Below are 25,871 nucleotides of genomic sequence, written 5' to 3' on the forward strand. Positions count from 1 at the left end.
GCAGCTCTGCTTGTCACGTGGCTTCTGTTTACAGGTAGCATAGCAGCTGATAGTACAAACATCTCACAAATCCATATGTATTGATTTCGTTCACATGGGGTTAAATGTCTTACGGGAATGTTTTCAAACAGCAGTCCAACATAGAGGAAAAAAATCTTAATTTATGTCCATGTAAAAAAGTGATGCAGGAGCCATTAAGCACAAGGGGTATTTTCAGCCTTGGAGTTTTTATTACTGTAAACATTAGACAACAAAGCAAGTCAAAAGTCAATATATTCACGTTAACAATATTAACTACAGGATAGGTTTCTCAACAGTTAAGTTATGACATAAACCCCCTTATTTCTTTTAAATTAATTTAAAAGTTTTCACTGTGCACATGTACAGCCCTGACTATAACAAAATTGTGTTCTTACAAGAGCTAATCAACATTTTTTTCATAAGATGAACACAAAAGTAGTAGTGAATTAAAAAACAAAGAAGGTATACAAAGATTTGTCCAGTCTCTGAGGATAGTGCTGAGCTCTGAAAACACAAAACTGGTCTTCTCCAGTTTTAAAATGTGAAATAACACCATGTAAACCAGCCATTCGGAGCTGCCCATATATCTTCTATCACAGTGGGAGCACATGATCATACTATCCAATTCTAATTCTGAATCAGCTTTGTGTACAGCTAGTGTCTCTGGTTCAGCGGCCATTGTTTCAAAGGATGAAGCAAGGCCAACAATGCAGCTGGCCAAATGAAGTGGAGGCTCATGAATGAGGCTGTTGTTATGTTAACAACCCCCTAATAGGCCATCGCACTCAAAAGGCTTGGGGAGAACTGAAAACCAAACAAGTTTTGATGAAACTGAACGTTTACTGGAGGAGCATTAAGTGTTCAGTTTATTGCATGCCAACTAATCAAACTAATCATTGCTAAAACATGAGGATGACAGCTGTTTTCTACTCTACCAACTAGTTAAGTGCTTCCAGCAAAAATGTAGTACTAAAAACTAGTAGACTTCTTCATCCCGAGGGCCAGAACTGAAAATCACTGATCAAAGACAGTGTTTAGGTTGAATTTAAAAGACACACCATGACCAGAATCAACTACATACAATGACTTGACTACTGACACTGACAGATCATCACATTGGAGAAATAACCCATTTGTATATCCCTCTTTAATGACTTTCATACTCAATATAGTTGCACTGTCCTCATTCTGTTCCTTCAACACAGTCCTTGAAGGACTTAAACTAACACAATGTTAGAGATTTTAGTCAAATAAGTCATCCTATATTACTCATTTAGCAGACACTATACTTGCACGAGTTGCCTTATAGACTTATATACTCTAGAATCCACCATCTCCATCTGTTACACTCTATGTTTGATTGTAAAGTACGTAGCTTTGACTAGTTAGAAGAATGACTTATTTGACTTGGATAGACAGCCCAAGTGGTCCAGAATTAGTAGAACGCACATGTGAAATACATTTCCTATTTTACGGCTCAATACTATGAATAATAAGGATTAAAAACAGTGTTAAAATGGTTACTCTGTCAGTTGCTCTTTAAATCTTTCATTCGGGTCTAATCCATACCACAGAACATCATGATCCACTGCGGCCCATGCCATTCGTTCTGTGGTAAATGTAGCTGCCCACTGTCCCGATGGACAGACAACAATAGAGCCTCCTGCACCGCGGACACGGTCTGCCATGTACTGCAGAGACAGCTGTGAAGAATCTGCGACTGATTTACCTGCAGAGGGAGGAGGAAATATGGAAATACATGAAGACAGTCACAATCACAGCTTGTAATTACTTTAAACCAGCCCTGACTCGTGATACATTCACATTATTTTAATCTTATTCATTCATTTCACTGTTTTAATGTTATCCCAAAAACAGAAGTGGTGACCTCAAATTATATGAAGACCAGATAAAGTCTGACATACGTGGCTCGACTTAATGCAGAGAGTTTCAAAGTGCGACCTCGTTACCTTGTTCAACATGTGAAAGAATGAGTCTGGCCAATGTGACTTTGAGAATAGACTCTCCATGACCGGTACAAGACACTGCACCACTACAGTTGTCTGCGTATCCTCCAGCACCTCGATTACAAGAAAGAAGGTGAAAAAACAACAATACTAAATCAACTTTTTTAAAGAAACGGCTCAATTTCACGCATTGGTGTCACTAAATACTATCAGAAGCTAAACTTGACAAAAAAAAAAAAAGAATAATAAAATCAATGTTGGAAGTGTAATTGAAATGATAAATTTCCTCTTACGGTGTAACTTGTTCAGATAATGTAATTTATGATGTGATAAAATCTGGATTGATGGACTGGATGATGATGATGATGATGATTTCATTCGTTTAATTTTAGCTGCCGCTGACACTTCAGAAAGCACATGAAGTCATACCAACAATCGGAGAGTCTCCAACTCTGCCAACCATTTTATTTCTGATCCCTCCAGTTGATGTTGCACATGCAACATTTCCAGCACAGTCCACAGCGACCGCCCCAACAGTATCATGGGCCCTAGAATGAGACAAAGAGCGCATCCAGCATGAGCTTCATCACAGCATTTCAACCTGACCTGACGTCTTTTCCCCATCAAGTCTCTGTGCTTAGAGCTCATCAGACATAGGTCAAAAGCAAAAGAGGGAGTCATCACTTTAAAAGTAACTTATAAGCATAATGGCCCAAACCCATGTTGTGATCCGTTGTTAATGAAACTAATTGACCCTGTTTGTTTCTGGTCAACTTTTAAAGAGTGGACTTTAATAATTAACATCCTGTTTAGCTTTTCTCCAAGCTTTTTCTTCCGCTGCAGACTTTTGTGAAAACATTTTCTATATACTGGACATTCAGCACGTTCTCTGCCAAGAAGACTCCAGAGCTTTATTTGATTTCAGCACAGTGTCACACCAGGTTATTCAGGCTGAAAATAGTGTTGAGATTTATGAGCAAAGTTCAGTCCACACAAGAAGGGGTCAAAATGAAGTCCAACAGGCAGCGACGTACCACTGAGAGTTGAAATCTTCCATGACTCCGGCAATATAATTCTTGTGCTTCTCCCATTCTTTCTTCTCGTACTCAGTCACCAGTGTGTCAGTGGGAACCGTGACCACGCCGATGCTCTCTGCAAACAGGTTTGCACCTTTGCTCGTCAACATGACGTGGGCAGTCTGAGAGTTTCCATGGCAGCAAACATGGAAGAAAAAGTTCATTTTCATTGATACCACTTCATTCATCGCACACAAAAGCTGTTTGAGGTTAGAAACATTTAGAAAAAGGATCCAAATCAGTGCCTCCCTAAACATCAGCGGTCTCTTACTTCTTCTTTTAAAGAGAAATAAAAGCAAAGTAGTTAAGACAGCACCTTTTCCATCACTGCCCGGGCCAGTGACACGGGGTTGGCAATGTTCTTCACTGAAGACACCGCACCACTGGCAAGTGTCCTTCCATCCATGATAATGGCATCCAGCTCCACTTCTCCATCAGCATTGAGTGCTGCTCCGTGCCCTACAATTAAATGCCGCAATCAGTGATTTAGCTTATATAATGACTCCTACAAAAACATTGAGAATAAAAAAAAAACTGAGAACAAAAATTGCAGGTGTTCTCAGAGCCGATGTGAAATGTTGAGTAGCAACGTAAACTGGAGGCCAAAATAAAATCTGAACAACAGACAGAGAGGGTGAGAGAATGGCATGCTGGAGGTATTTCCTTCCTCCTTTGTGTGCAGAGGCTTTATGCTGCCTGCACCACCCTCACCCGTCCACAGGGTGGTAACAAGCAGTACAAAAGATGGAAAACACAGTGCCAATGACTGATTTCATCATTGCTGTCCAGTTTGTATGAACTATGGTAAATAAAATGCATCTCCATTTCTGTTAATGTTAAATACACAAAATGTGGTTTTAATGTAGGTTCACTGTATACAAGTGAACCTACAACCTGCATGTTGAGTTTCTGTTCACAGTGACAGAAAGCTACATGCACACGGGCAATGTATGCATCACCGAAGGTGTGAAACACAGATACACAGGTGTAGTTTCATTGGTATCAAATGGCACATAAAAAATACTTAATCCACAATTTGAATGGGAAAACATGGATTATGTTTAGGGAGCAAATATAATGCAGGACAAACTAGTTTTCTAACATAATCTAAACTGTGTGTTGGATTTTAGTGAGGAATAAATCTGGGATTAATACCAGATTATGAAGGTGGGCCTCATAAACAGAACCCTGACCTCCTCTGACCACCATCACTCTGATTCTAGATGAATGTTGGCATCACCACCGGCAGATGGAGACAGTGCACTACTGACAAATCCGAATTAATATAAAGGCTCATCAATGGCTGGCTCATGTGCAGACATGTGGGAGCAGTTTTAATTTTAGGTTATGTAGTTTTTTAGGTTGTAAAAAACACATCTTTCCTATGGAAAACTGAAATCATTGCTCTCTTCAAAGTCTCCAGACTCCTTTAACAAACAGTCCTTTTACCTTACAGAACATGGGAGTTGCTGGTGCTCTGCTGCATTCATCAGTTACTTTGTTTCTGTTATAGTGTGACTTCAGTGAAACCAAACTAACCACTAACCAAAACACCAAAGTCACACAGTAACACAAAGAAACTAAGTGATCAAGGCAGCCGTAGAGCAGCAGCTCCCTCATTCTGCGAGGTAAAATTACTGTTTTTGTCAAAGGAGTCTGGTTTGCAAATTGGTTGTGGAGAGAGCAACATAACGGCTTCAGTTTCCCGTTGGAAAAGGCTGTCTGACAGGATGGTACAGCTGTGAAAATAATTTAAATATAGCTTACACTTAAATTCATATGCACAGCAGTGCAATGCTTCTGCAGGTAATACATTGGCTGTGGATAAGGACTTAATACAGCCTCACTCCAAAAACCTGAATTATCCCTTTAATACATATTGGTATTATGATTCTGTGCAGTGTACCTGCATTAAACACAGTGTTATCTTCCATAGATCTCACAGCTGCCTCAACAGCATCCAGCGCACTTCCTCCTGTTTTCAGCACTGAAGACCCTTCACGCGCTGCAGCCTTCACTCCATCGACAGAGGCCTTGGCCAGTTTGTCCGGTATGGCCCACGCCCCGCCATGCACGACCACCACTGCTGACATCTTTCAGTTCCTGCAGGAAACAGACAAGAGTAGTTTATGGAGTCACACAAATTATATCTGAGGAAATATTGGTTTACTAATATCTCATTCATGTTTTTCATAGGGTCTTACCTGTTACACATTTTAACACCATCATCATTTTCAAAGTCCTTATTACTGTAAATAACCCATTATGACCATCATTAGGGCCTAATATTACTGTGTTTTCTCCCCTTTCCACTTCATTTCCATCAAAGGCAGTGTTGTCTCTCACCATCTTTTACTGTTTATAATTAAAAACAATGTTAACATTTCGGCTGCTTTAGTTTCGTGTTGCTCCGGTGTGCACTGCTGACTCTGTATAACATACTTATTCAGGTATGTATTTATCTGCATGAGTCAGAACATCTTCTAGCTGCAGCAGCTTTGACTCATCACACTTTCCTTAAGTCAACCGTGAAACTATAACAAATCATTTTAGCCGGATGCTCCCAGTCCTCCGCCATTTAAATGTGTTTTCGTGTGTTGCGTGATTTCTTTATTCATCTGATGCAGATTTATTTTCTGCTTCATTCATGTTTTGCAGAGCTGATCTGACTCCAGGCTAAACTGCAGGTCACGTGTGAATCCCCTCCTCGGACGGACAACAGGTTGTTCAACAGTCCAGCAGTCCTCAGTCATTCTCTTCTTCCGGCTGTTTATGTGCCGATAAAGAAACGTTTGGACTTTTCTTACCTTTCCTGATCCTCACTCTGAAAACTCCGCCAGTCACGTGGTTCACTGAAAATTTCTCAAGCGTCTCGCTCCACTTCATTCAGACAATCTCCTGCACGCAAACGTCTTGTTTACTATGAACTCAAAACGTTACTTCCGGTGAAGGCTTTCAAAATAAAATGCGCGTTGACCAACTTCATGAACGTTGCCATTTAAAAGATTATCTTAAAGGTGGGTCTATAAAATGCAGGAGTTGCCAGTAATGGTTTGCAAAAACAACATTCAAATTTGGCCCCTCCTCCCTGACCCAACGCCAATGTTAAAATCGCTTTTTAGAAAGTCCCGCCCTCACCTGCTGGGGGCTTCACACCCTCTGCCCTAAAGGCTGCAGCACAGAAACACAGAGGATAAGAATACACAGGCAGAACACAGAGTCTCTGTATGTACAGACACCTCCACACACCTGTAATGGGTCATAAGTGATGATTGAGGCATTCTTTCAGTCTTTTGATGTTTCTTTTTTCTTTTTCTTTTTTTTTTAAAACATTTTCAGGCATGCATAACCACACTGGATTCTACAAAAAAAACAAACACAAAGTTTTGTCAGGGCCCGAGGAAGGTTTTAGCTGGATGTTTAATCTATTTCACAGGCCAGCTCCCTTACTTTTTTTTATAGTTCTGTGAAACACATTGGCTTTTCCAGAAAGTAGAAGTTTTGTTAAGATGGCCTAGTTTTATTTTGAAAGCACTTGTTGTTTGGCTTGAAGGAGGCAGAGCCTGCAGGGTGCAAAAAAACAGGACAGACTTTATCAACTGTCCAAGCATTCAATAGGTATAGAGACAAGATTGTAGCATTGTACACATAGATGTAATCACTTTCAAGTTACATGAAAATAAATGAGTAAACTTTCATAAAACGAGACGCAGATTTTAGATGGACTGCTGGTGACTGTGTCTCAAAGCAATGTTGATCTTGTTAATGATTGATCTGTGTCTGGAGGAGCATCAGGCAGAAAATCTGATCTGAGTAATAAATGAAATGTTAACAGAGAAAACATGGTAATTACACCTGCTCAGCAGTTTAAAAAAAGGGGGGCGAAGTCCATTCAAAGACAGGCACCAGCTGACCCTTAATTGTCACCCTCACAGCAAATTAATGTCTACAGCATAAATCATACATCAAAGTTCTTTACAGAAAATGAGAAAAAGGATTTCTAAAGAAAATGAAAGAGATAACACAAGAAGCACAAAATAACAGGGTTTTCGGCCCAAATTTAAAGAGGGTCAGAGTTGGAGCGCACCTTACATCATCTGGTAAATAAAGAAAAGATAGTCAAAATGCACTGCCGTATAAAACATTCAAAAACTAAACTGAACACATGGAAGGCTTATCTGCGTCACAGAGATGAAGCAATGAAATGTGCAATGTTGCTTTTTGACCACTAGAGAGCTGTAAGAATGCATCAAACCCACCTTAACACGCTTGCAATAGTTTTGTTCTAGAAGTAAAGCAAGAGTCAGTCACAATGATCTTTGTCCAACATGACATGCAGCAGTCTGACAAAAGTCTTCTTCTTTCAGCACTGACATGCATCAGTGATCAAACTAGTTCCCTCTTCCATATCTCCTTTTCTCTTTCCTTTAATGGCACGGTGAAAGAGCACATTGTCTTTCCGAGCGTCTGCTTTAGTCCAAATCTACAAGCACACTACAGGATTAGAAGATTAAAACACATTAACAGTCACAGTCATCAGGCCACCATTAGTATAGCCACTGTAACCACAGCAGGATTATCAACATCATTGTCATGAATTATTTCATTCAGTGAAATTAAATCAGTGAAGGTTCAGCAAGCATGAAATGCAAAGGCAGTACTGGCCGACACGGGCCTGTAGTCACTTGTTTTAGGCTATCAAGCACAAAAATAAAGTTGTGTCTCATTGCAGAGGGAGATTAATCGTTAATAATAATAATAAAAAAAAAAAATGTGAGGACAAGCAAGTGAGAAGTTATGATGAAATATTGGCCCCTTCTATGCCTGCTTGGCATTTCAGAAATGGCCTGAAGTGGCAGTTAGGGAGAGCTATAATATCAAATATGATTAATTATTGCTTTCTAAATATTCATGCGGAGCTATGAAGTTGGTTAATAAAACACTTTATGAAACATGAGTATTCTGACCTCTGAAACCTACACACACCATCTGTTAGTCTCCCAAATGAGCTAACTTCAGTAACTCCAAACTCATCTTTAATGCTAGGATACCATACAGGTCAAAATAAAGAAATAGCTGTAAAATGTTGAGAAATGTGCTCACAGTAACTACTAGATTTGAAATAAACAAAACTCTGTGCATATCCACATTAAATGTTTACATTTTTAAAAATGTTTTATTGGTACATTTTACTGTACAATGACAGGATTTCTGATTTTAGCAATAAATCATTCGACCAAACAGACGCACAGAAACATAAATAACACCAAAATTAACTCTCACTCACTTAACACTGGCATCTGTAGTCCCTCCACAGTCTTTACGATTCTGATCAGTGCAGTCAGAATCAGCTCTAAAGGTCAAGCAGAGCCAGAATTGGTCATTCATTCAGCCTCTTCTGCTCAAAACTCATTCGTAAGTGAGTCCGCAGACGACTTTAGGATTCAAGTCCTATCAAAGCAAGGGGACAAGAGGAGCATTGCATATGAGATGCAAACATTGTTGACCCCACTGATCACTTCAGGACGCGATGAGGCAGCCACACGACATTTCAACTTATTTCATGTTTCATATTCATTTCAATAAGACAGGAGGTGAAAATCTTACATTGCCAGTGTTACCAGTAAAAATAACTGGTAAGAAGGCCAGTTAAAGACAGAAAGTACTTTATGCTGTTTGTTCTCTTGTACACTTTCATTTAGAATACATGTCATGATAATAACAACTTCAGAAATGTTATGATTGTAATGTCCACACGTGCAGCACCACCCAGACAAACCTGTTCAGCACCTTGGACAGAGACACAGGCGCCAGGAGTGACTCTTTGTCCCTCAGTCCACGCCACACGTTTGTCAAGACACTCCAGAGAATTTTGTAAACCCTAATAGAAAACTCTCAGGCCACCGTAGATTATAGTTTGGCTCGGCTGGATGGAGAAATTAATTGGATAAGAAATGTTTTTCTCGGAGATAAGGCACTATCTCTCACTATATGACCTTGCTGATTTAGCTATAATTAAACTTTATCATATCAAAGTCAGTTATAATTCAAACTCCACTGATAGCCTTTCAATATCCCCCCACAGAAAATGAAGTATGTCTTTATCATATGCTCTTATAGGGAGTCTGCCTGGCTCAAATGCATTTTTAGAATTTCTCACTTCCTGTTCATAACGGACCAGGCTGAATAAAACTTCCAATAAACCAACTGAATCCACAGTTTCGGAGTGAGATTATTGCAGCCCTGACCATAGGCAACCTTAACTTTTTTTTTTTTTTTTTTTTTTTTTTTTTTTTAATGCATTCCCTCCGAGCACATCGGCCAATTAGTATGCGCTCAGCGGGGACTGTCTTTGTTTTCCAGAAGCGCCAGTCCCAGAATATGGCCAATAATGTTGCTGAGGGGCGGGGAGCAACGCGGTCTGCAGACCCAGCCAGCCTGAGAGTCTGGCGGAGCGCCGAGGAGAGGCAGCGGGCAGCGGTGGCGGAGATGGGCTCACACCTCTGAACTCAGCCTCCAGTCGCGTATCTCGGAGACCTGGGACGACTAGTTGGGGTTTGTTTTTCCTGTTTTTTTCTTTTTTGAGGGGTTTTTTTTTCTTTTTCTTTTTTTTTCTTTGCTTGTGGTGCTTTTAGACTGGCAGACTGAGGCTGAGAGCAGGCAGGAGCGGGAAGGGTTTCATTCCGACGCTCAGCACTCCTGTCGTCTCACCTGCACGGCCGGTGAAGAGGTCCGCTGTCGTAAGAATGCATCCTGATAAGCACTTACCTGAACTGGTGGCCGAGAAAAACAGCTTGGACCCGTCCTTTGTCCATGCGGTGCGTTTGCTTGCAGAAGGTAAGTCTGGTATTTTTAAGTCTAATCTTCTCCGAGCTTTGCGCACTTGTCTGTCAGTTTCATCCACCATCCCCTGCATCTGAAAACACCAATGCATTGCATTCAGTGGTGACCTCATGTGTGCTTATTTGAACACTGCCCTTGGCTCTTAAGGCTTGCTTGTTGGCAGTGATTGTGTTTGATGGAGAAAGCTGCTCTTTGGCTCCAGTGCAGAACTTTTCTGGCGTTTTCCACCATCCAGTGAAGAAATGCAGGGAGCACAGAAAGTAAAGTGCATGTGAAGTCAGAGCCATCACCTCTTAGTCTGACCCACTGCCCTCCAAGGTCAATTAACAGACTCACAGCACATTAAAAACACGAACTGAGAATCTATAGAGCAGTTTTTCGGGATGAAATAGGTGAAAGGACTAATTGCCTTAACTGAATGATTGACTGGATGTAAACTGTGCTGTTAATCCTCGGTGCACTAAAGCTGCTGTCTGTCCAGCACAGAGAACGACCAGGATTGTTTGCAAACACTGTAATTTCATATTAGATAAGTTTGCTATTTTAATGTCTTTATCAGACCAAAACAAGCTGCATGTTGTCAGAGAGGACTTTCTTTTCTGCAAACTTGGATCCATCTTGAGTTTTCGTGATTAAAAATGAAGCACACTGAGCAAATAGAATCATCAGTCTGATATTTTAAAGTACCTGAGCAAGGTGTACCTGACCACAGGCTAAAATGTAAATACTAGTATTAACTTTGAAATGAGCCAGAGCTTCTACTATGCTTATTTCACTATTTAGCTGGATGTAAATTAGCATGAGAATATCACCTTCAAGTATCACTACTTACAATAACTGATAACTGTCATCAAAGTCACTGGAGGGACTTAATGCTACTGAGACAGATGTTCTACTGTCTCTCCTCTCGCTTAATGCTACAGTATGTCTAACAGGGCAGTACAATCAGGCTCAGTCTGCAGCATATAAAGTACTTCTTCATACTGCAGGTAGCCTTGGTCTCATTCATAAGCTGAAAATGTGTCGCTTTTGATGGGAAACTTATCACAGCAAAGCAAACACAAGACCTCGGCTCAGCTCATCCGGTCTACGGATGTAAGTTTTACATGTCCTCCTGTGCAAATGCAGTCTATGTGCTCTCTCATACCACAGGCTGAACTGTACCTGCAAGGTGGAAGTGTAATCCTAAAAATAGCACTAATAGCTGTTTGAGTGATGTGCTATTGTGGTGAATGAATACACTTTCATTCTAGTTTCTTAGATCTAGAGGTGCTCAGCCCACATGAGCTTACAGGACACAACTTACATTACATACAAACGCAAGAGAAAACACTCAGGAAAGCAAGGACAACACTTGGTACGGTATTCTTTTATGAAAACATAACATATCGGGTATAACAGGACCAAATTAAACATGAATGCATCCATATGTTGACTTCAATAGAATCTCGGCTAAGCGAAACTTAATACAAACATTTGCTGTAATCTGTATTAATCAGCCATTTTCAAATTAGTCATCATTAGTCAACATTATTCCTCTCTCTCTCTGATAGATAGTAAACATTATCAGTGATAATCCTGATTACGATCATAACATTGCCACCGTGAAGGCAACATCTGACCCCACTAATTTAAGTCATTCAGTACATCTTATTTCGTGCCCACATAAAATATCACAGTCCCGCTTGATAATTCATTCTCCGACCGTTTCTGACATGTTTTTTAAAAGAGGTGAAGTCAAGCCATGTGTTAGATTAAGATGCTTGGATTGGAGAGGGTGTTTGTGCTCTGGTGCCTGTGCCCCTTGAGCTCTCCTGTTGAAATGTGTTGATGAGACACCCTGACAGTCCCGCTCTTGTCGCTAACTGTGATGCAGATGGGATCATCTGTCACCCAGTACTCTTTGCCAAATTTACTCAAGGCTGACTCACATAGCCAGGATACTCAACAGAAAATCTTGTCTTCATCATGTCCGCCCCAGTGAACAGCAATTAGCATTTTAACATGGTGTTATGGATTTGTTCACTTAAAGACTTTTTTTGCGTTTAGGTCATTTAGTTAAAGCAGTTTTTGTAAATTAATAACAGACACGCATCAAAATTGGACTTCCCCATAGTATAAAATACACTGCAGTCTACAATCCAGTACAATACTGAACAAAAATATAATACGCTGCAATAGATGATAAAACATGGCACTTGAATAGCATGTCTTTGCCTGCAAAGAATCCAGTTTGCAAGGTCATCACAGAGAACTGTATGCATCGTAAACAACAGTGGACAATCAGTGTAATAAACTGTCAGTGCAGACAGTCTCGCAGTATCTTCTGTGGAGATGTTAAAGACAGTCAGCCGTGGGCAGCCTGTGAAATAATCTTCATAATTTCAAGCACTTTCACACAGTTGTTATCTTTCTTGCCAGTCGATGCTCATGGATAGTGCAGAATCATGCATATCAGCGGACAGCAGGATAAACTGCGTTTACAGATTTATAGATTCACAGCTATTTATCACTCAATAGAAAAAAGCATGTAATCCTGCATTATTCACCTCATGCACAAAAAACAGCAGAACATGGATTTGCCATGGTCTCAGTTAACAGCTCCGTATTTATTAACTGAATTACTTATGTGTTTAAATGATGTTGCCTCTAAAGTCATTTGTCTTTGAGCAGATTTAAGCTGTTTGGGACAAAGCTCTAGCAGGGGGGTGGGTGGGCATAATTCTCTTTTAGAGCACAACATGAGCTTCTTGTTTTCTTTGATAGGGAAAATAATAATAAAAAGCCAAAGTCATTTGAATATTATGCAATAAATACAACTTGTATTAAACTTGATGTGAGTTGTCAAATGGCCATCCCACTTTCTGCCAAAAACTGCTCCATGTTGGACACAAAGCCTTCTTATTTCGGTGTAGGATGAGCCTAATGGTCACTCACATTGACTAATAAATGTCAGTTCCTTCATGTGCTGCATTTTCATTTGCCTTTGACTAAAGAACAGCTTAATTATTTTAAAAGAGGGTTGGACTTGAAGCCTTCAGTGGATCCCTGTGGGTTTCTTTGCCAGACTCGCCTACATGCCACGCAGCCCATGGACACCAATGGGATTCCTAATAAAAGAAAAGCATACTGAGAAGCAGAAGTGACACATTTGATGGATAAAGAGAGAAACATTGGTTGTTGAGAAAAACAAAGGCGAGTGTGCGATGTGTTTCCATTTTTAGGGTAAAGGGGACATTTCTCCACTTTTTTTTTTTTCCCCAGTCAAAGATCTGGTTTATATTGTCACTAAGCATTGTGACAGGGTGTATGTTGCTGTGCTGCTCGGCACTGTGACACCACACACAGTTCTGCGTGAGATTTGAATGATGTAGGCTTCTCTGAATAAAAGATGAGTAAAGAAATGGAGGAGGGTTAACACCATGAAGTTAAACATAAGAGAGCAAGAACGTGAGAAAATCCATACATCTGTTAAGTTTACTGCCGGGTTTTCACCTCCAGAATGTCCTGATTTTAATGTGCACTGTGTGAGATATTTGGATCCCAGCGTAAAGTGCCTGAGCAGTCTCCTTTTTGATCTAAAACACCCCAGTGTCTTAGTTCAAAACATCCATTAATCCACATCGTATATGAGTTTTGCACCAGAATTTCTCCTTGCATTTATCTGTTCTTCCGTTTGAGCACCCAAGTTTTCACTTGAGCACCGAGCTGCACTTTTGTTCTCATGTTTGCACACATGAGGAAGTATTCTACGAAGGAGATGAAGTAGTGAGCCCTTAATTAGAGTATTGGTCAGTTTCTGCTTGCTCGCGTTGGGTATGTAAGAGTAAATTCAGTGGCACAAACTGTAGGCTGATGAAAAAGGTCAATCAAAAGACACACAATCTGGGCAATGACCCTTAAACTTTAATTAAAATTAATCAGACGATACATGAACCTGTGCAATGCACTGCAACAGTTACAGCCTTGGTCTTAGTCAGCCGATAATGAAGGGCAGTAATTAGAAATTGAGATGGCAAGCTTCAGTGAGTGACTGTTGAGGAGATGGAAATCTTACTCTATACTCTGAATACATGACTTTAAACGCAAGAAGAGTCATTGCTTTTTGCTTCACGCTGAATACAAGTAATGTACAATATTGCAGGAGCCTATGCAGCAAACATAACATTCAAGTTGCCTGCTTAGTTAGAAAATATAACTTCTATTAAAAAGATGTCTGACATTCCTACAATTGATTTGGGTGATTCTTCACCACAGAATGGAGTTCTCTCTCTCCAAGAATTGATTTTCATTTAATCTGTCTCTCCCTGTTGTTAATAAATTGTTGTTCACATTTTCAGTGTATCCATTATGGCTCAGTATGCAGCAGTGACCGGGCTCACAGCGACAGATAAACATCACCCCGTGTGGCATGACCTATCAAAAGGACACAAAAATTACATTTCAGGAAAAGTGAGACATTGCATTAGATTTTCAGCACTTAGCCGACACTCTTATCAAGAGTAACTCACAATGAGTGCACGGGTCGAATAAGATTAAATTCCAAGGTCGTGAACATTTCAGGCAACAGAAATGAGTAGATGAGCAGCAGCGCTCAGACAATAGATGTTAGATATCAGATACTGTGCCACTTGAATGTTCACATATCACAGGAAAGTTAAGAAATGCGGAAAAAAGAGATAGAAATGTGATTTAGTTTGAGTCACACCAAGCCGAGATCAGGCAGGAAACAGTGGAGTAACAGCGGCAGCAGGTCTTTATGATGCTCACATGCAAGTCCTTTGCTATACTGTGGTCACACTGGAATGTGTTTTCTAAATCACTCTCAGTTCACTTGTAAGAGACAGATTTGAAGTGTCTGCCAGCTATTGGAGCAAGGTAGAGCATATCTGCTCCTTTCGACCATCACAGCTCCACACAGTGTGTCAGTGTGGATGACACATATAAACAACACAACTACCAATTCATCATGTTTTAAAACCAGGACATGCTGATAGAGGCTAGTGCGCTCAGCCAACACACTAGTGATGGTACACAAGTGCTACAGGGTGCAGGGTGGCAAGTGATACACAGAGGTATACGTACTTAACCAAACAAACAAATGAATGAGTGAACCAATCAATCGTTGCTGATATATCTCATTCATCCTGTCACCCTGATGAACAATTAACCAGTACCCTCTAACCCTCTGACACCAAAACATCCCCTGACTGGCCATTTATCATCCAATGAGGAATCGTTTTTAACATGGTGTTTTTGCACTTCTTAACATCTATTTTTGTCTTTTTATTCGTCTTTTGTCTTTGTTGAGCTCTATGTCCTTTTTTCCTCTGCAAGTATATTGAGTCCAGTCTCTAAACTGGTGTCATATTCCTTGTATGTGCACACATAAGTTGCCAGTAAAGCTGTTTCTAATGCCCATTGCCTCCTTATCAAACCCCTGCCTCCACCCTGCCCATCAGACCATGTTGTCGACCAGAACTGAGGTGGGAAAATGTTTTCCACCCTGTCTGGCTTGTAAGTAGCTGAAATAAATAGATGATTATTGAAACGGCATCATGATTAAAATGTGTATAATTTGCTTGAACAGTAATTACTTTTTCACTTCACCTTCCGTTGCACATTCAGTGGAGAATTTCAGGACGGCATTCTGATTAGATGGAAGATTTAATACTTTTATCACCGTGTCAACGGCTCAATGCAATTTGCCTCAGTGCCGCTCGGTTAAAAACACATAAACAGCATGTGGCCAAACAGTGGCACGTATTTCCAACCCCCGTGCATTTACATTCATCAGTGCAGAGTGAAAAAGGCCAAAGCTAATTGCACGTCTCATAGTCCATTCCATACCGGGTCCACTCTGCTTAGGGGTGTGCTATTACTCCCTCTTTCTGTGTATGATGTGAACAAGCAATCACTTATTGGGGAGTAATTAGTTTGATTCATTTTTGCTGCCATTGTTAAGTCATTATTGTAGATATATCAGTCAACAGGTAAAAGAAATCAGTGAATAATTTAGCTGTCTGCAGGCTAATTGCCGCACTCAACAAGGCCTTTGTATTTTGGTCTCTGCAATCAAGCATATGAAGTAATAATCGCTTAATTTGCTATTAACTGGTTCACCACATGTTGGATTTTAGGATAAACCAGATATGTAGTGAAGCTCTGAACTCACAGTATCGACTGAGTTTTCGGGATGTTGTTGAAAGCTTAAAGCTAACAAGTTGATACTAAATGCTGTTTTAAACACCAAAGACAGCCCAAACCAGTGTGAAGCCAAACTACAACTACCAGCATCTAAACCTGGTTCTGAGCCCAAATGTGGTTTTTCTAGCAATCTACTAGCTTTGTTTTTTTTTACTGCTGGTCCATCACTTTGCAGGTTATTCAAGCTTTGCAGTCTTTCAGCCAGCTTTGCAAAATAAAAGGTGAGCGGGGGGGGGGGGGGCAGAGGAAGGATGCTTATGTGTGCATTATTTGTCTACACAGAGCACATGTGAGACAGCAGGACAGCCTGAGTTTGCTCTGTTGGGTGTGATGAGGTTCATCTTTATGCTCTGTTTTCTCTCATCAGATCCCCGTGTGGCTTGACAGTGCAGCGGTGTGGGGATTAATCCCACCTATGTTTGAAGAAAAGAATTTTGATTGGATTTATTCAAGAGAACCGTTTTATCACCGTATGACTGTGTTTCAGCGTGTGAGTTTTCACTGGAGCCACGTTTCTCTGTTGGCCTATCGCAAAAACAACATCAACGCCCCCAGCAGTGTAGTAAGAGACAATTTGATCTCACCAACATCATCTTAGAGTCGAAAGCACACACATTTTACAAACGGCTCCTATTCAGCAGCAGAACAAACTGCATGCTTTAGTAGCATGGACTGTAAGGCAAACAACTGAAATCCAATAAAGCTACGATGTGAGGATAAACAGCCGAGCAGTAAACATATTATCTCTAAAAAATGATGCAGCTCCCGTTCCCCTTTCTCCTTATTGAACTGCATACATTCTACTTTACACAGATAGTGGCTCAAACATTTCTGTTTGTGATACTTTCTTTTTAGTAAAATATAGCAGAGCTTCTGGTGACTTTTAGATTGCTGGACTTCAAGTCTGTGCAGGTTACTAAAGATTTCACACAGTCCATCACAGTAAGTGTGTTCATGGCATATATCTCAATGGCCAAATTATTTTTTTGCTTAGCAAGGAAATCCAGAAGTGCAGCTGGTTGGAGCCAACTGCTAAAAACCATATTTAAAAGAAATCACCATTATTTTACCTTAATTATGAATACAGTTTGGATGTTTATTGATGTTTTAATGGTGTCGAGGATAAATGAACTTCACACTGCTCCTCAGTCAGTGTTGATGCTCTGTGTTGCTGCATACTGACCAGAGCAGATGTATTTAACCTTAAGCCACGGCAGGCTGACTGAGCACATTTTCTCTTTTTCAGTAAAACCTTGTCTCCTAACTCGCACGCTTGCACACATTTATCTGGTAGCTGCCCAGTTAAACCATTTTTTTTCATTCTTGGCCGCTGAGCAGCTCCGCTGAAGCAGTTTGGGCAGCGCAACAGAGGGGATCAAGAGCACCAGAATAGTCGCTGAGAGTGTTTTACTCATTCAGTCCCCCCAGTGAGATTTTTTCATCCTGTGTGAGGACTGAAACCAGTGACCTTCAAAGCACATTCTCGCTTCTCTGATCTTTAGGCTCCCGTCGCTCTCTGCCACATATTTGACAACGACGATACTTGTGTGAACGTTGCTTCAGATTTATATATTGTAAGCTCATTTTCCTCTTCTTCTTCTCCCCTTCCCTGTCTTTCATCCCCTCTTCTCTTTCTAACACACAATCTTCTTCTGAGTTCACTGGCAGGCTGCAGACCTGAATATAGTAGGTGTTTCCCATTATGCACTGTTGCGGAGTATAATCATCTTCATGGGCTATAAAAACATCATTACTTCATTCAAATGATATGAACACTGTGCCCATTTAAAAGTGAAACTCATAACAGGACATCAAGAAACAAAGGCTCGATGAAAGTGGGACTTCACAATTAGCACAAAAAAGCCCTTTTACATCCAAATGAGCTTTTTTTGATGGTATAACTGGTACAAATACACATGGGAATGAACTCTCAAAAGATGAAAATGAAGAATCAGCAGCAACAAGTTTAAACAGCAAAATGTTCATCGACAACACACAGAAGCTCCCGTGATGATCAGCAGGACATCATTAGTCCATGTCTTCTAAAACTGTTACAGATCACAGTTGGAAAATAGTCCATGACCAAACACTGGTGAAGTTATGGTTTGCTAAGATTCAGGCACAAAAAACGACTTGGTTAGCTAACTTGATGATGATGTTTAGCAGGTAATGTTTATCACGTTGACTGTTGAGTTTGCATGCCAACATTTGCTAATCAGCACTAAACACAATGTATAGCTGAGGTTGATGTGGACTAAGTGACATTTTTAGCTGATGATAGTGATAAAGGAAAGGTCAATTGATCACCAACGTTTTGCAGTTCATCCTCTGGGGACCATGAATGTAACATTTCATGGAAATGCATCCTGTAGTTGTCGAGATATTTCATTCTGGACCAACTGACTGACTCTGACATCCTCAGACTCCACCAGCAGCAAGGTTAAAAATACATCCTCCTCCCTACGTGCTGCGTATATATCGTATTTATTTTTTGAGCCTGTCATTATACGGGTACCTGTATACTGCATGTAAAGCAGAGCTGTTTCAAAATATGCATGTTTTTTGTGCACCAGGGGTTGCGTTTGATTCATCTCCTCAGGCAAGCTGCATAAATACTATTTTTAAAAGGCACATTTTGGAAGCGCCTGCTATCCTGGGACACCTGTCTTGTGTGAAAGTGTCATGTACGGAGGTGTGAATCAGCCGAGTTGATGGGAATAAAAGGTTGGAGGGATCTTTAAATATGGTTACATGTGATTTCAGTGAGAGGGCACAGTCTGTACCCTGTGGCAAGCGATGGTGGTGTGATTGAGCAGAACCAGAGTTCACTGAGTTGACCTGATACCATCCTCTACAGCCTCATTATGGGACATGATTGTTTTGCTTAAAAAGCAGCGAAAAAAGTCTTTCATCAGTAAAAATCTCTGTTAGTTAAGGCTCTTCCATCTGGTGCTGCTACATACTTTATGACCTAAAAGGCTTTTTATTTTTTTAAACGTTCATTCATTGGCACGCTCCCATTTTGTTGATCTCTAATGTTTAGGCGTGTTTGCAACTTCGGTGAAAGAGAGAAACTGCAAAAAAAAGTAGAAACAGCACGTTCCAATTTAAATGATCTTCTTCGGACAATCAGACACAATCAGAGAGATTGTGTCGTGCTGGAAGAAATTGATGCATTTCAAACTGTCGGAGTTTGGGCTTTGTGATTTCACAGACAATAGCGATATCAAACAAATGACCTTAATTCATGGTGTAAAACTGAAACCACTGCCCATAAGAAACTGTAATGAGGGAATATTGGAGCTGCCTGGAACAGAGGTATCATTAAGCTGAAGTTATGGATGTCCAGAAGGTCACATCAAGGAAAAGTCTCAGAAAGACCCTTCACTGGGAACATAAACCAGAACACTTTTCCTGCAAGGCAATGCAATTTCCACACAAACTGATTACTAGTCAAATTCAGCCACTTATTGGGATTTATTTCTGTCCTTCCTGAGCGAACATTTGTAAAAAGAGAGACGCATTAATGCAAAGCCAGTGCCAGAGCTGTTTGTAACCTCACAGCTGTGTCCACTGACTGTTGACAGCTCAGATAAGGGTGAAGTGCTCCAGTCTAATGACCTCTCAAGTTTCGGTAAAGCAGCTCAGGAGGGGTCAGTGACTCGTTCTCGGTCTTGTTAAGGAACATCTTTTATTGTCCAGCAAGTGTGCAGCAGACTGATAGTTGTAGCTCCACTGAGTGTTAATTAGTGACAGAGGAGTCTCCCCCACTAGGTGAACAACAGCTTCATTTCTGCAGGACTTACTGTGTTGTGAATGTTTCAGGTTAAGTGCTCTAAAAGGCATCAATCAATAAATATCAGTGTTTGGGGTGCTCAGACTCTGTGCCCTTCCTGTCAAGCTCAACCGGACTGTTAATATCCACCTCTCATCTCTCCTCTTACTGCAATAAGGCCGTGGGACACACATGAGGACTGTCGAGCTAGTTTGCACAAGATTTGTCCATCTTGCAAACTGTAAGGAGGAATGCTGCAGTTTGATTGAAACCAACGATTTGCAAATATGAGCTTAATGTGAGAGTTCACAGATCTAATCTTAAGCACCCCAATTGACTTTTACCCGATAATATCAAACATTTTACATGTTTAATCCGCCATCTGCGTTAATCCTGTGCTGTGTGGGGATCAGAGACTGCTGACAGCCCACTAGAGCTCACTTTGCAGTGGAGTGAGGCACAGCGAGCCGAGTGTGACTGTTTGCCTCTGTTGTTATTTTGATTGGAATTACTGGATCATGAGATTACAGGGCCCGTTGTAAAAGCACATATCAGGAGTCAGTGGGATCATCTCACATCATTAAGTGTGCAGTGTGAGCACATTTGCAGCCGAGACGCAAAATAATCAGCAAAACATTCACCGTGCGATGCAGCGCATAGTTAAATTTCCCCTAATGCGTCCCCAGCCGAACATGACACCATTCGGTTGTCATGCTGCAGCTGGCTCCAAAGCAGACTTCAAGATGTTGATTGATGCTTTTTCAGTTGTGTAACAAACTAATTATCGTCTTATCTGTTTTGTGTTTTTCTGCAGAGATTGAAAAGTATGAAGGGGATGAATTGAGAAAAGATGGTGACATGAAGAAATACCTAGATATCATCAGCAATAAAAATATCAAGCTCTCCGAAAGAGTTCTCATTCCAGTCCAACAGTATCCAAAGGTAAGAGACACAACAACAACCTAAAGCGACGTGCTGCACTGTCCCGTATTGTATTTTCTGTGGAAAGAAACTGACCAGTATTGGAAATTTGCATTATTTTCAAATGACCAGAAAAGTGAAAGTGCAAGGCAAGATGGAAGAGGAGCGTTTGAAAAACACGGCTTGTGTGCGTGTTGTATTGTTTCATTAATTTTAGCTGTCAGCCGGTGGATGGGGCCTCGCATTCTGGGCACTCCAGCTTCACCTGCTCCACCCTCTGCACAGAAACTTTCTGGCACTGAAAATACCACTGAGCCACAAACAGGCTAATGGAAAGTCATCAGCCGGTGTCTGTTTATTTTGATGAAGTCATCAAAAAAGAAAAGTTTTAGCGCACTAAAGCACTCAAGGGTATAGTGAAGAACAATGACCATAAATCACAGCATGACACGGTGCGCGTTATTCTGAGTTATGCAATGTCAGTACTGACAAAGTTTGAAATGTAGCCTAATGAGGCTGCTCCATCAGGCAGCTAAGCAACAACACACAGCTGCTTGTGGAGAAGCAAAAGGCTTGCTGCCACTGTAATCAAGGAAACCTGCTCCACTGACTTTGCATTCACACATTCACGCAACAGACAGCTAAGAATAATGGCCTCAGTGTAGCAACACGGATTGCAACAGAACATATTTCCATATAGTTTATAGATTATTTGTGAGGCTCTGCAAGTACAGCATGTACTGCATATGTTTTGTAACTGTCGGTAGACAAACAGATCAATGTCAGTGTCAGATCACTAATATAAACATCAATCTAGGCAGGAAGTAGCTCTCCTTCATAGAAATACTGAGTTTTCTTCTGTGCTTTTACTCCTTCAAATACAATATATGTGTGTCCAGCTGATGTGTTGATATCATCATATGTTACGTTCACATGTTTTAAGGCATTTATCAAGATGACCGCAGATAAAATTTGCTAATAATTAGTAACATTAGATGTTAAACCTGTGTTGCTAATTTTGTTAGAGTGATTGTTTTTTTCAAATCAGACCCTTTAAAATCTTGGCTGAAAGTAGATGGTATTTGTTTTGAGATATATAATAAAACTGATTTGTAGTTAGTAATGGTTAACTGATGCTCGCTGCCTCTCGACTGCTTTTCATTACGTGGTGGTCTAATGAAGATTGCGTTTACGGTGTGGTGATAGAGGATACTTGGCATCCATGAGTAGCTGAGACGAAGTTCCCATAAAGTAAAGCTGCCATTCCAGTGTTGTCACCATGACTTTATGTATTTTTTATGTTGTGCTCATTTTCCCTCCTTCAGTGCTTTTGCTGATGCACCTCCTTTTGGCGGGGTGTGTGTGTGTGTGGGTGTGTGGAAACTTCCATCCACCCAATCTGGTCGCAGGCTTTGGTGTGACTGCGCCGTCGCCTCCCATCATATAAACCTTGCAGGCCTCCCATCGTCCCATCTTGTGACACCTTTCTGTCTCCCAGTACTTGTTTGAAATGAATCACTTCTGGTCACCTTTCCTCTTGCCATCCAGTGCTCAGTAAAGGAGTTCTAGAGACGAGAATCACAGCGTCCAATTTCAGGATTTGTCCCGTTATGTTCCTTTTAGTGTTAGGTCTTGCCCCAGCATCCTGTCTCATCGGCCTTCATATGTCTTAAATGTAGCTCACTGACTTTGTCTGTCTCATTAGAGAAAGACTAGAGATGAGCGGATGGCAGAGGAACATTTAACTGCGCCTCAGGAGCACAGGCGGTGTACTTCAGTCCAGTGAGCCCCTCAGGACACTCCATAGAAATCAATTTGCTGTTTCCTCCTCAGGATCAGTGTTGAGAAAGTAATTAAGCTGTGTTCAGGAACTCCTCACTCTATTACATTGATTTCAGATCTATAAAAAATGTCAATTGAGCCAGTTTCTTGGGAGCAGAAGATTCACAGTGACTCAGGGATATCTTTCCGTCCTTGTGTTTCTGCCTCATTAAGTGCATTTTCTGTCCACCATTTTTCATTCGAAAGTACTTCCAAATTGTGAATGTTGAGTTTTCCCTGAACTCGCAGCACACACGCTGCATGTAAAATTAGGAATACATTTTTTTGGTAATGACTCTATCAGAATGAATGGTTCATACTCCTAGAGGGTTTGGATAGACGTGAAGCAGTGTACACCCACAGAGCATGCGCTGTGAGCACCAGTTCAGCAACGTGAGACTCAATTAAATGGAAATATCTTCTCTCACACATCACGTCAAGCAAGCTGATTCTATGGAAACACCATCTTCCTCCTGGAAAACAAATTAGGAGTAAAGTGAAAAGATTGCAGATAGAGTACTCGGTTTCTCTCTGCTGGTTCATTGCATTCACCTGGTGTCTCAGGTGTGAGTCTGCTTCTGATTCAATGGTTAATGAAAACCAAACCCCCCCCCCCCCCCCAAAAAAAAAAAAAAAAAAAAAAAGCTGAGAACCACTGAGATATTTTCTAATATGTAGTGCGAATCAGTATGATCATAAGCAAAACTTCACAGGTACGATGAACAGGCTCACAGTCCTGGTTCTGTGTAATGAACATAATCGTGCCAGCTCTGCACAGTAAGCAAAGCAGTGCGGTCCAGGGGGACGGAGCAGTTGTCCAACAGCAGCTTCTGAGACCTACTTGCATAGTCAGCAACAAACAAGACTGCAGTGTCACTATCTTAAACATCTTGGTAACACTGCACTTTCAGTTAATTGTAATTAGCCACATGAAGCAACTCTTTGATCAAGTGCACAGGAGGATGAGAAAAAACGGTGGAGCAGAGCTCGGAAAGATGAGTAAGATGCAGCACACAGCAAATACCTCACGAGGCTGAATACAGATTTTTGACACTTGGTTGACACAGTTTGACACAGAAAGGACACAACGAAGGTAGAAGTTTTCAGACAAAAAGTAGGAGTTTAAGCAACATTATAGTTATTCAGAATGTCTGATATTGTCTAAGAACCCATGTTAATGTATTTATAACACCTGCAAAACACTTTTTTAACAGCTGGCAGATTAGAGAACATGGATTAATTTTCTTTAACGCTTCTGTGAAGAAATACATTTGTTTGGGGGCTTGATCGGGCATAAACATTAATATTGAAGGTACTGTTATGAAAAATGTCTGCACATTGTGGCTACGCAGATACAAATTCTTGCCCGTTTTCCCTGATCAATATATTTGACTTTTCACTCTGACAACATCTGGCCCCGCAGAGAGCCACAAACTAATTGATTACAGTTTACGTCACACTGGAAGCTCACTTTCTCACTTCTCCTACCTAATAATGTCCAGCCTTACTTCCTGTCACTGGTGACAGAGCAAAGTATAAAACGTCATAAATCTGTCCCTTCACGTTTCAGCGGTCTAACAGTGCTCGTTCGTGCTTACAGCTGCCATCTTGCTGCAATGTAATTAAATGCAAAGTAATTAAATTATTACTTGGGAGAATTCTTCTGCATGGTTTGGGATTTGACGACGTGACACGTGGAAGATTAATGTCCTCTAACAGTGAAACAACGAGTGCTGATGAAATCATTCTTTATGGCACGCTGGCAGATGTATAGGCTGTTTTCACTGCAGGCATTTTTTGATATGTCACCGCAGGAAAAGCGTTCACATTAACAACGGCTGCGTTTCATCGCAGGATTCGTGCATGCTGGTCAGTGGCCCGGCTTACTGACACACCTTCATGTAAGCTCTCATTAATGTCATTCTTTCCACCTGCGCTTCTCCTGCTATGACAAGTCAAAATGTCCTCTGAGAAAATGGCCTGTTCAGTCCTGTTTTTTAACACTGTGTGGTTTCTTTTAGGTAGCGCTTTAGCGATGGTGATATCAACAAAACAAGCCCCAGGCCCAGAAATATCTCAGCTGTGCCGCTAATCAAGTTTGCTTCAATGCAACAAAATAAGTGACTTTGTCAAAGACAGCGAGAGACTACTGTGGCATCACAAAAACAAAAACAGGTGGTTAAAATAGAACTATGATTTAGCTTATAAGTCTTTGCCAACACAACATGTTGCAGGAATATTTAATTTAATTTCACTGTTCGTTTAGGGACAATGCATGCATTAATTCCACCAAATATAGCTAAAACCTAATTTTCATCTATGGTGTCTGAGAAGAGGCAGCCAACAACGTGCAGTTTGATGCAGATTAATGACTACAAACATACAGTTTGAGTGTATGACATTATATATAATACAGTAGGCATAATTATAAACACAACTTCCTGCGGCTGACAGGGAAAACCAGTATTAACCTTCAGTATGAACCTCAGAGCATAGCTCATTATCCTGTTAAGCTTATACATTTACAAAATGAGCTGAATCTGAATGAATTCTTATTCTATAATAGATTATATAATATATAATTAAATATAGTATAATCTATGCAGTCTGAGCATACTCTAAAGTCAACTTAAGGATTTCAATTATGCAACTGCAGTATTGTAACCACTCTAAGATATTATTATTCCCCACTTTATTTTTTACACACAATCATTCCCCAATGAACTACAAGGCATCTGCAAACCAATAGTGGATTGTACATGTCACACTACCCTCCGTCGCTGAATAATAAATTCACTTTCAGCTGTCAGCATCTCAAATTCATTGTTAGCTGGAGAGCTGACAAAGGAACATATTCACTCAAAGCAGGATTAATACTTAACTGAACCCACCAGTTAAAAGAGTATCGTTATTTTACCACAATTAGTATATGTCAGTATTAAAAGACTTAATTAAATGTGAACAATTAAAAGTTAATCTTGTGTTTACAGTATATTCTGTTGCATGAAACTTGGTTGATGATATTGAAATAAGTTGAAATTTCAATTGCTGCACCACAGAGGTATTCAGATTAAACCTGGAGGGCTGCAGCATGCATCCAGTCACAGACCGGCTCCAGTTGCACACATCATTCATAGGGGCGACCTGTGTGTTTTGTGCACCACCCTCTGTAAAATGCACATTAGGTCTGTTGTCGTTTTATAGCCCGTCAAGATAAAGACAGTTGGCCTTGGAACCTTG

General features: G+C 40.6%; 2 protein-coding genes across 3 annotated transcripts in view; one reads left to right on the plus strand and one right to left on the minus strand.

The window, feature by feature from the left end:
- Positions 1 to 208: 208 nt before the first annotated feature.
- On the minus strand, positions 209 to 5,998 carry LOC143327879 (isoaspartyl peptidase/L-asparaginase). The gene is made up of 7 exons (XM_076742480.1): positions 5,872 to 5,998; positions 4,971 to 5,167; positions 3,381 to 3,523; positions 3,023 to 3,186; positions 2,418 to 2,536; positions 1,992 to 2,102; positions 209 to 1,750 (listed from the first exon to the last, which is right to left on the minus strand). The coding sequence occupies exons 2-7, from the start codon at positions 5,155 to 5,157 to the stop codon at positions 1,542 to 1,544; spliced, it is 933 nt and encodes a 310-aa protein (XP_076598595.1). The 5' UTR covers positions 5,158 to 5,167; positions 5,872 to 5,998; the 3' UTR covers positions 209 to 1,541.
- Positions 5,999 to 9,487: 3,489 nt separating this feature from the next.
- The window catches only part of khdrbs2 (KH domain containing, RNA binding, signal transduction associated 2), a 63,153-nt gene continuing 46,769 nt past the window's right edge, over positions 9,488 to 25,871 (plus strand). For both annotated transcript variants that reach the window (XR_013077835.1, XM_076743965.1), the window contains exons 1-2: positions 9,488 to 9,901; positions 20,704 to 20,831. Coding sequence is in view for 1 of the 2 variants with exons in the window: in XM_076743965.1 (XP_076600080.1) it covers positions 9,811 to 9,901; positions 20,704 to 20,831 (219 nt within the window). In the remaining variant the exon portion in view is untranslated. The remainder of the gene's footprint in view (positions 9,902 to 20,703; positions 20,832 to 25,871) is intronic.

This window comes from Chaetodon auriga, chromosome 11 (genome assembly GCF_051107435.1).
Source record: "Chaetodon auriga isolate fChaAug3 chromosome 11, fChaAug3.hap1, whole genome shotgun sequence".
NCBI lineage: Eukaryota > Metazoa > Chordata > Actinopteri > Chaetodontiformes > Chaetodontidae > Chaetodon > Chaetodon auriga.

What these genes read in the sequence shown, in the direction of transcription:
- LOC143327879 (XM_076742480.1), bottom strand. Translation starts at nt 5,157, where the DNA reads ATGTCAGCAGTGGTGGTCGTGCATGGCGGGGCGTGGGCCATACCGGAC. An exon ending in CCCGGGCAGTGATGGAAAAG is followed by an intron (nt 3,187 to 3,380) that starts GTGCTGTCTTAA and finishes GGAAACTCTCAG; the next exon opens with ACTGCCCACGTCATGTTGAC. An exon ending in TGGAGACTCTCCGATTGTTG is followed by an intron (nt 2,103 to 2,417) that starts GTATGACTTCAT and finishes CTTGTAATCGAG; the next exon opens with GTGCTGGAGGATACGCAGAC.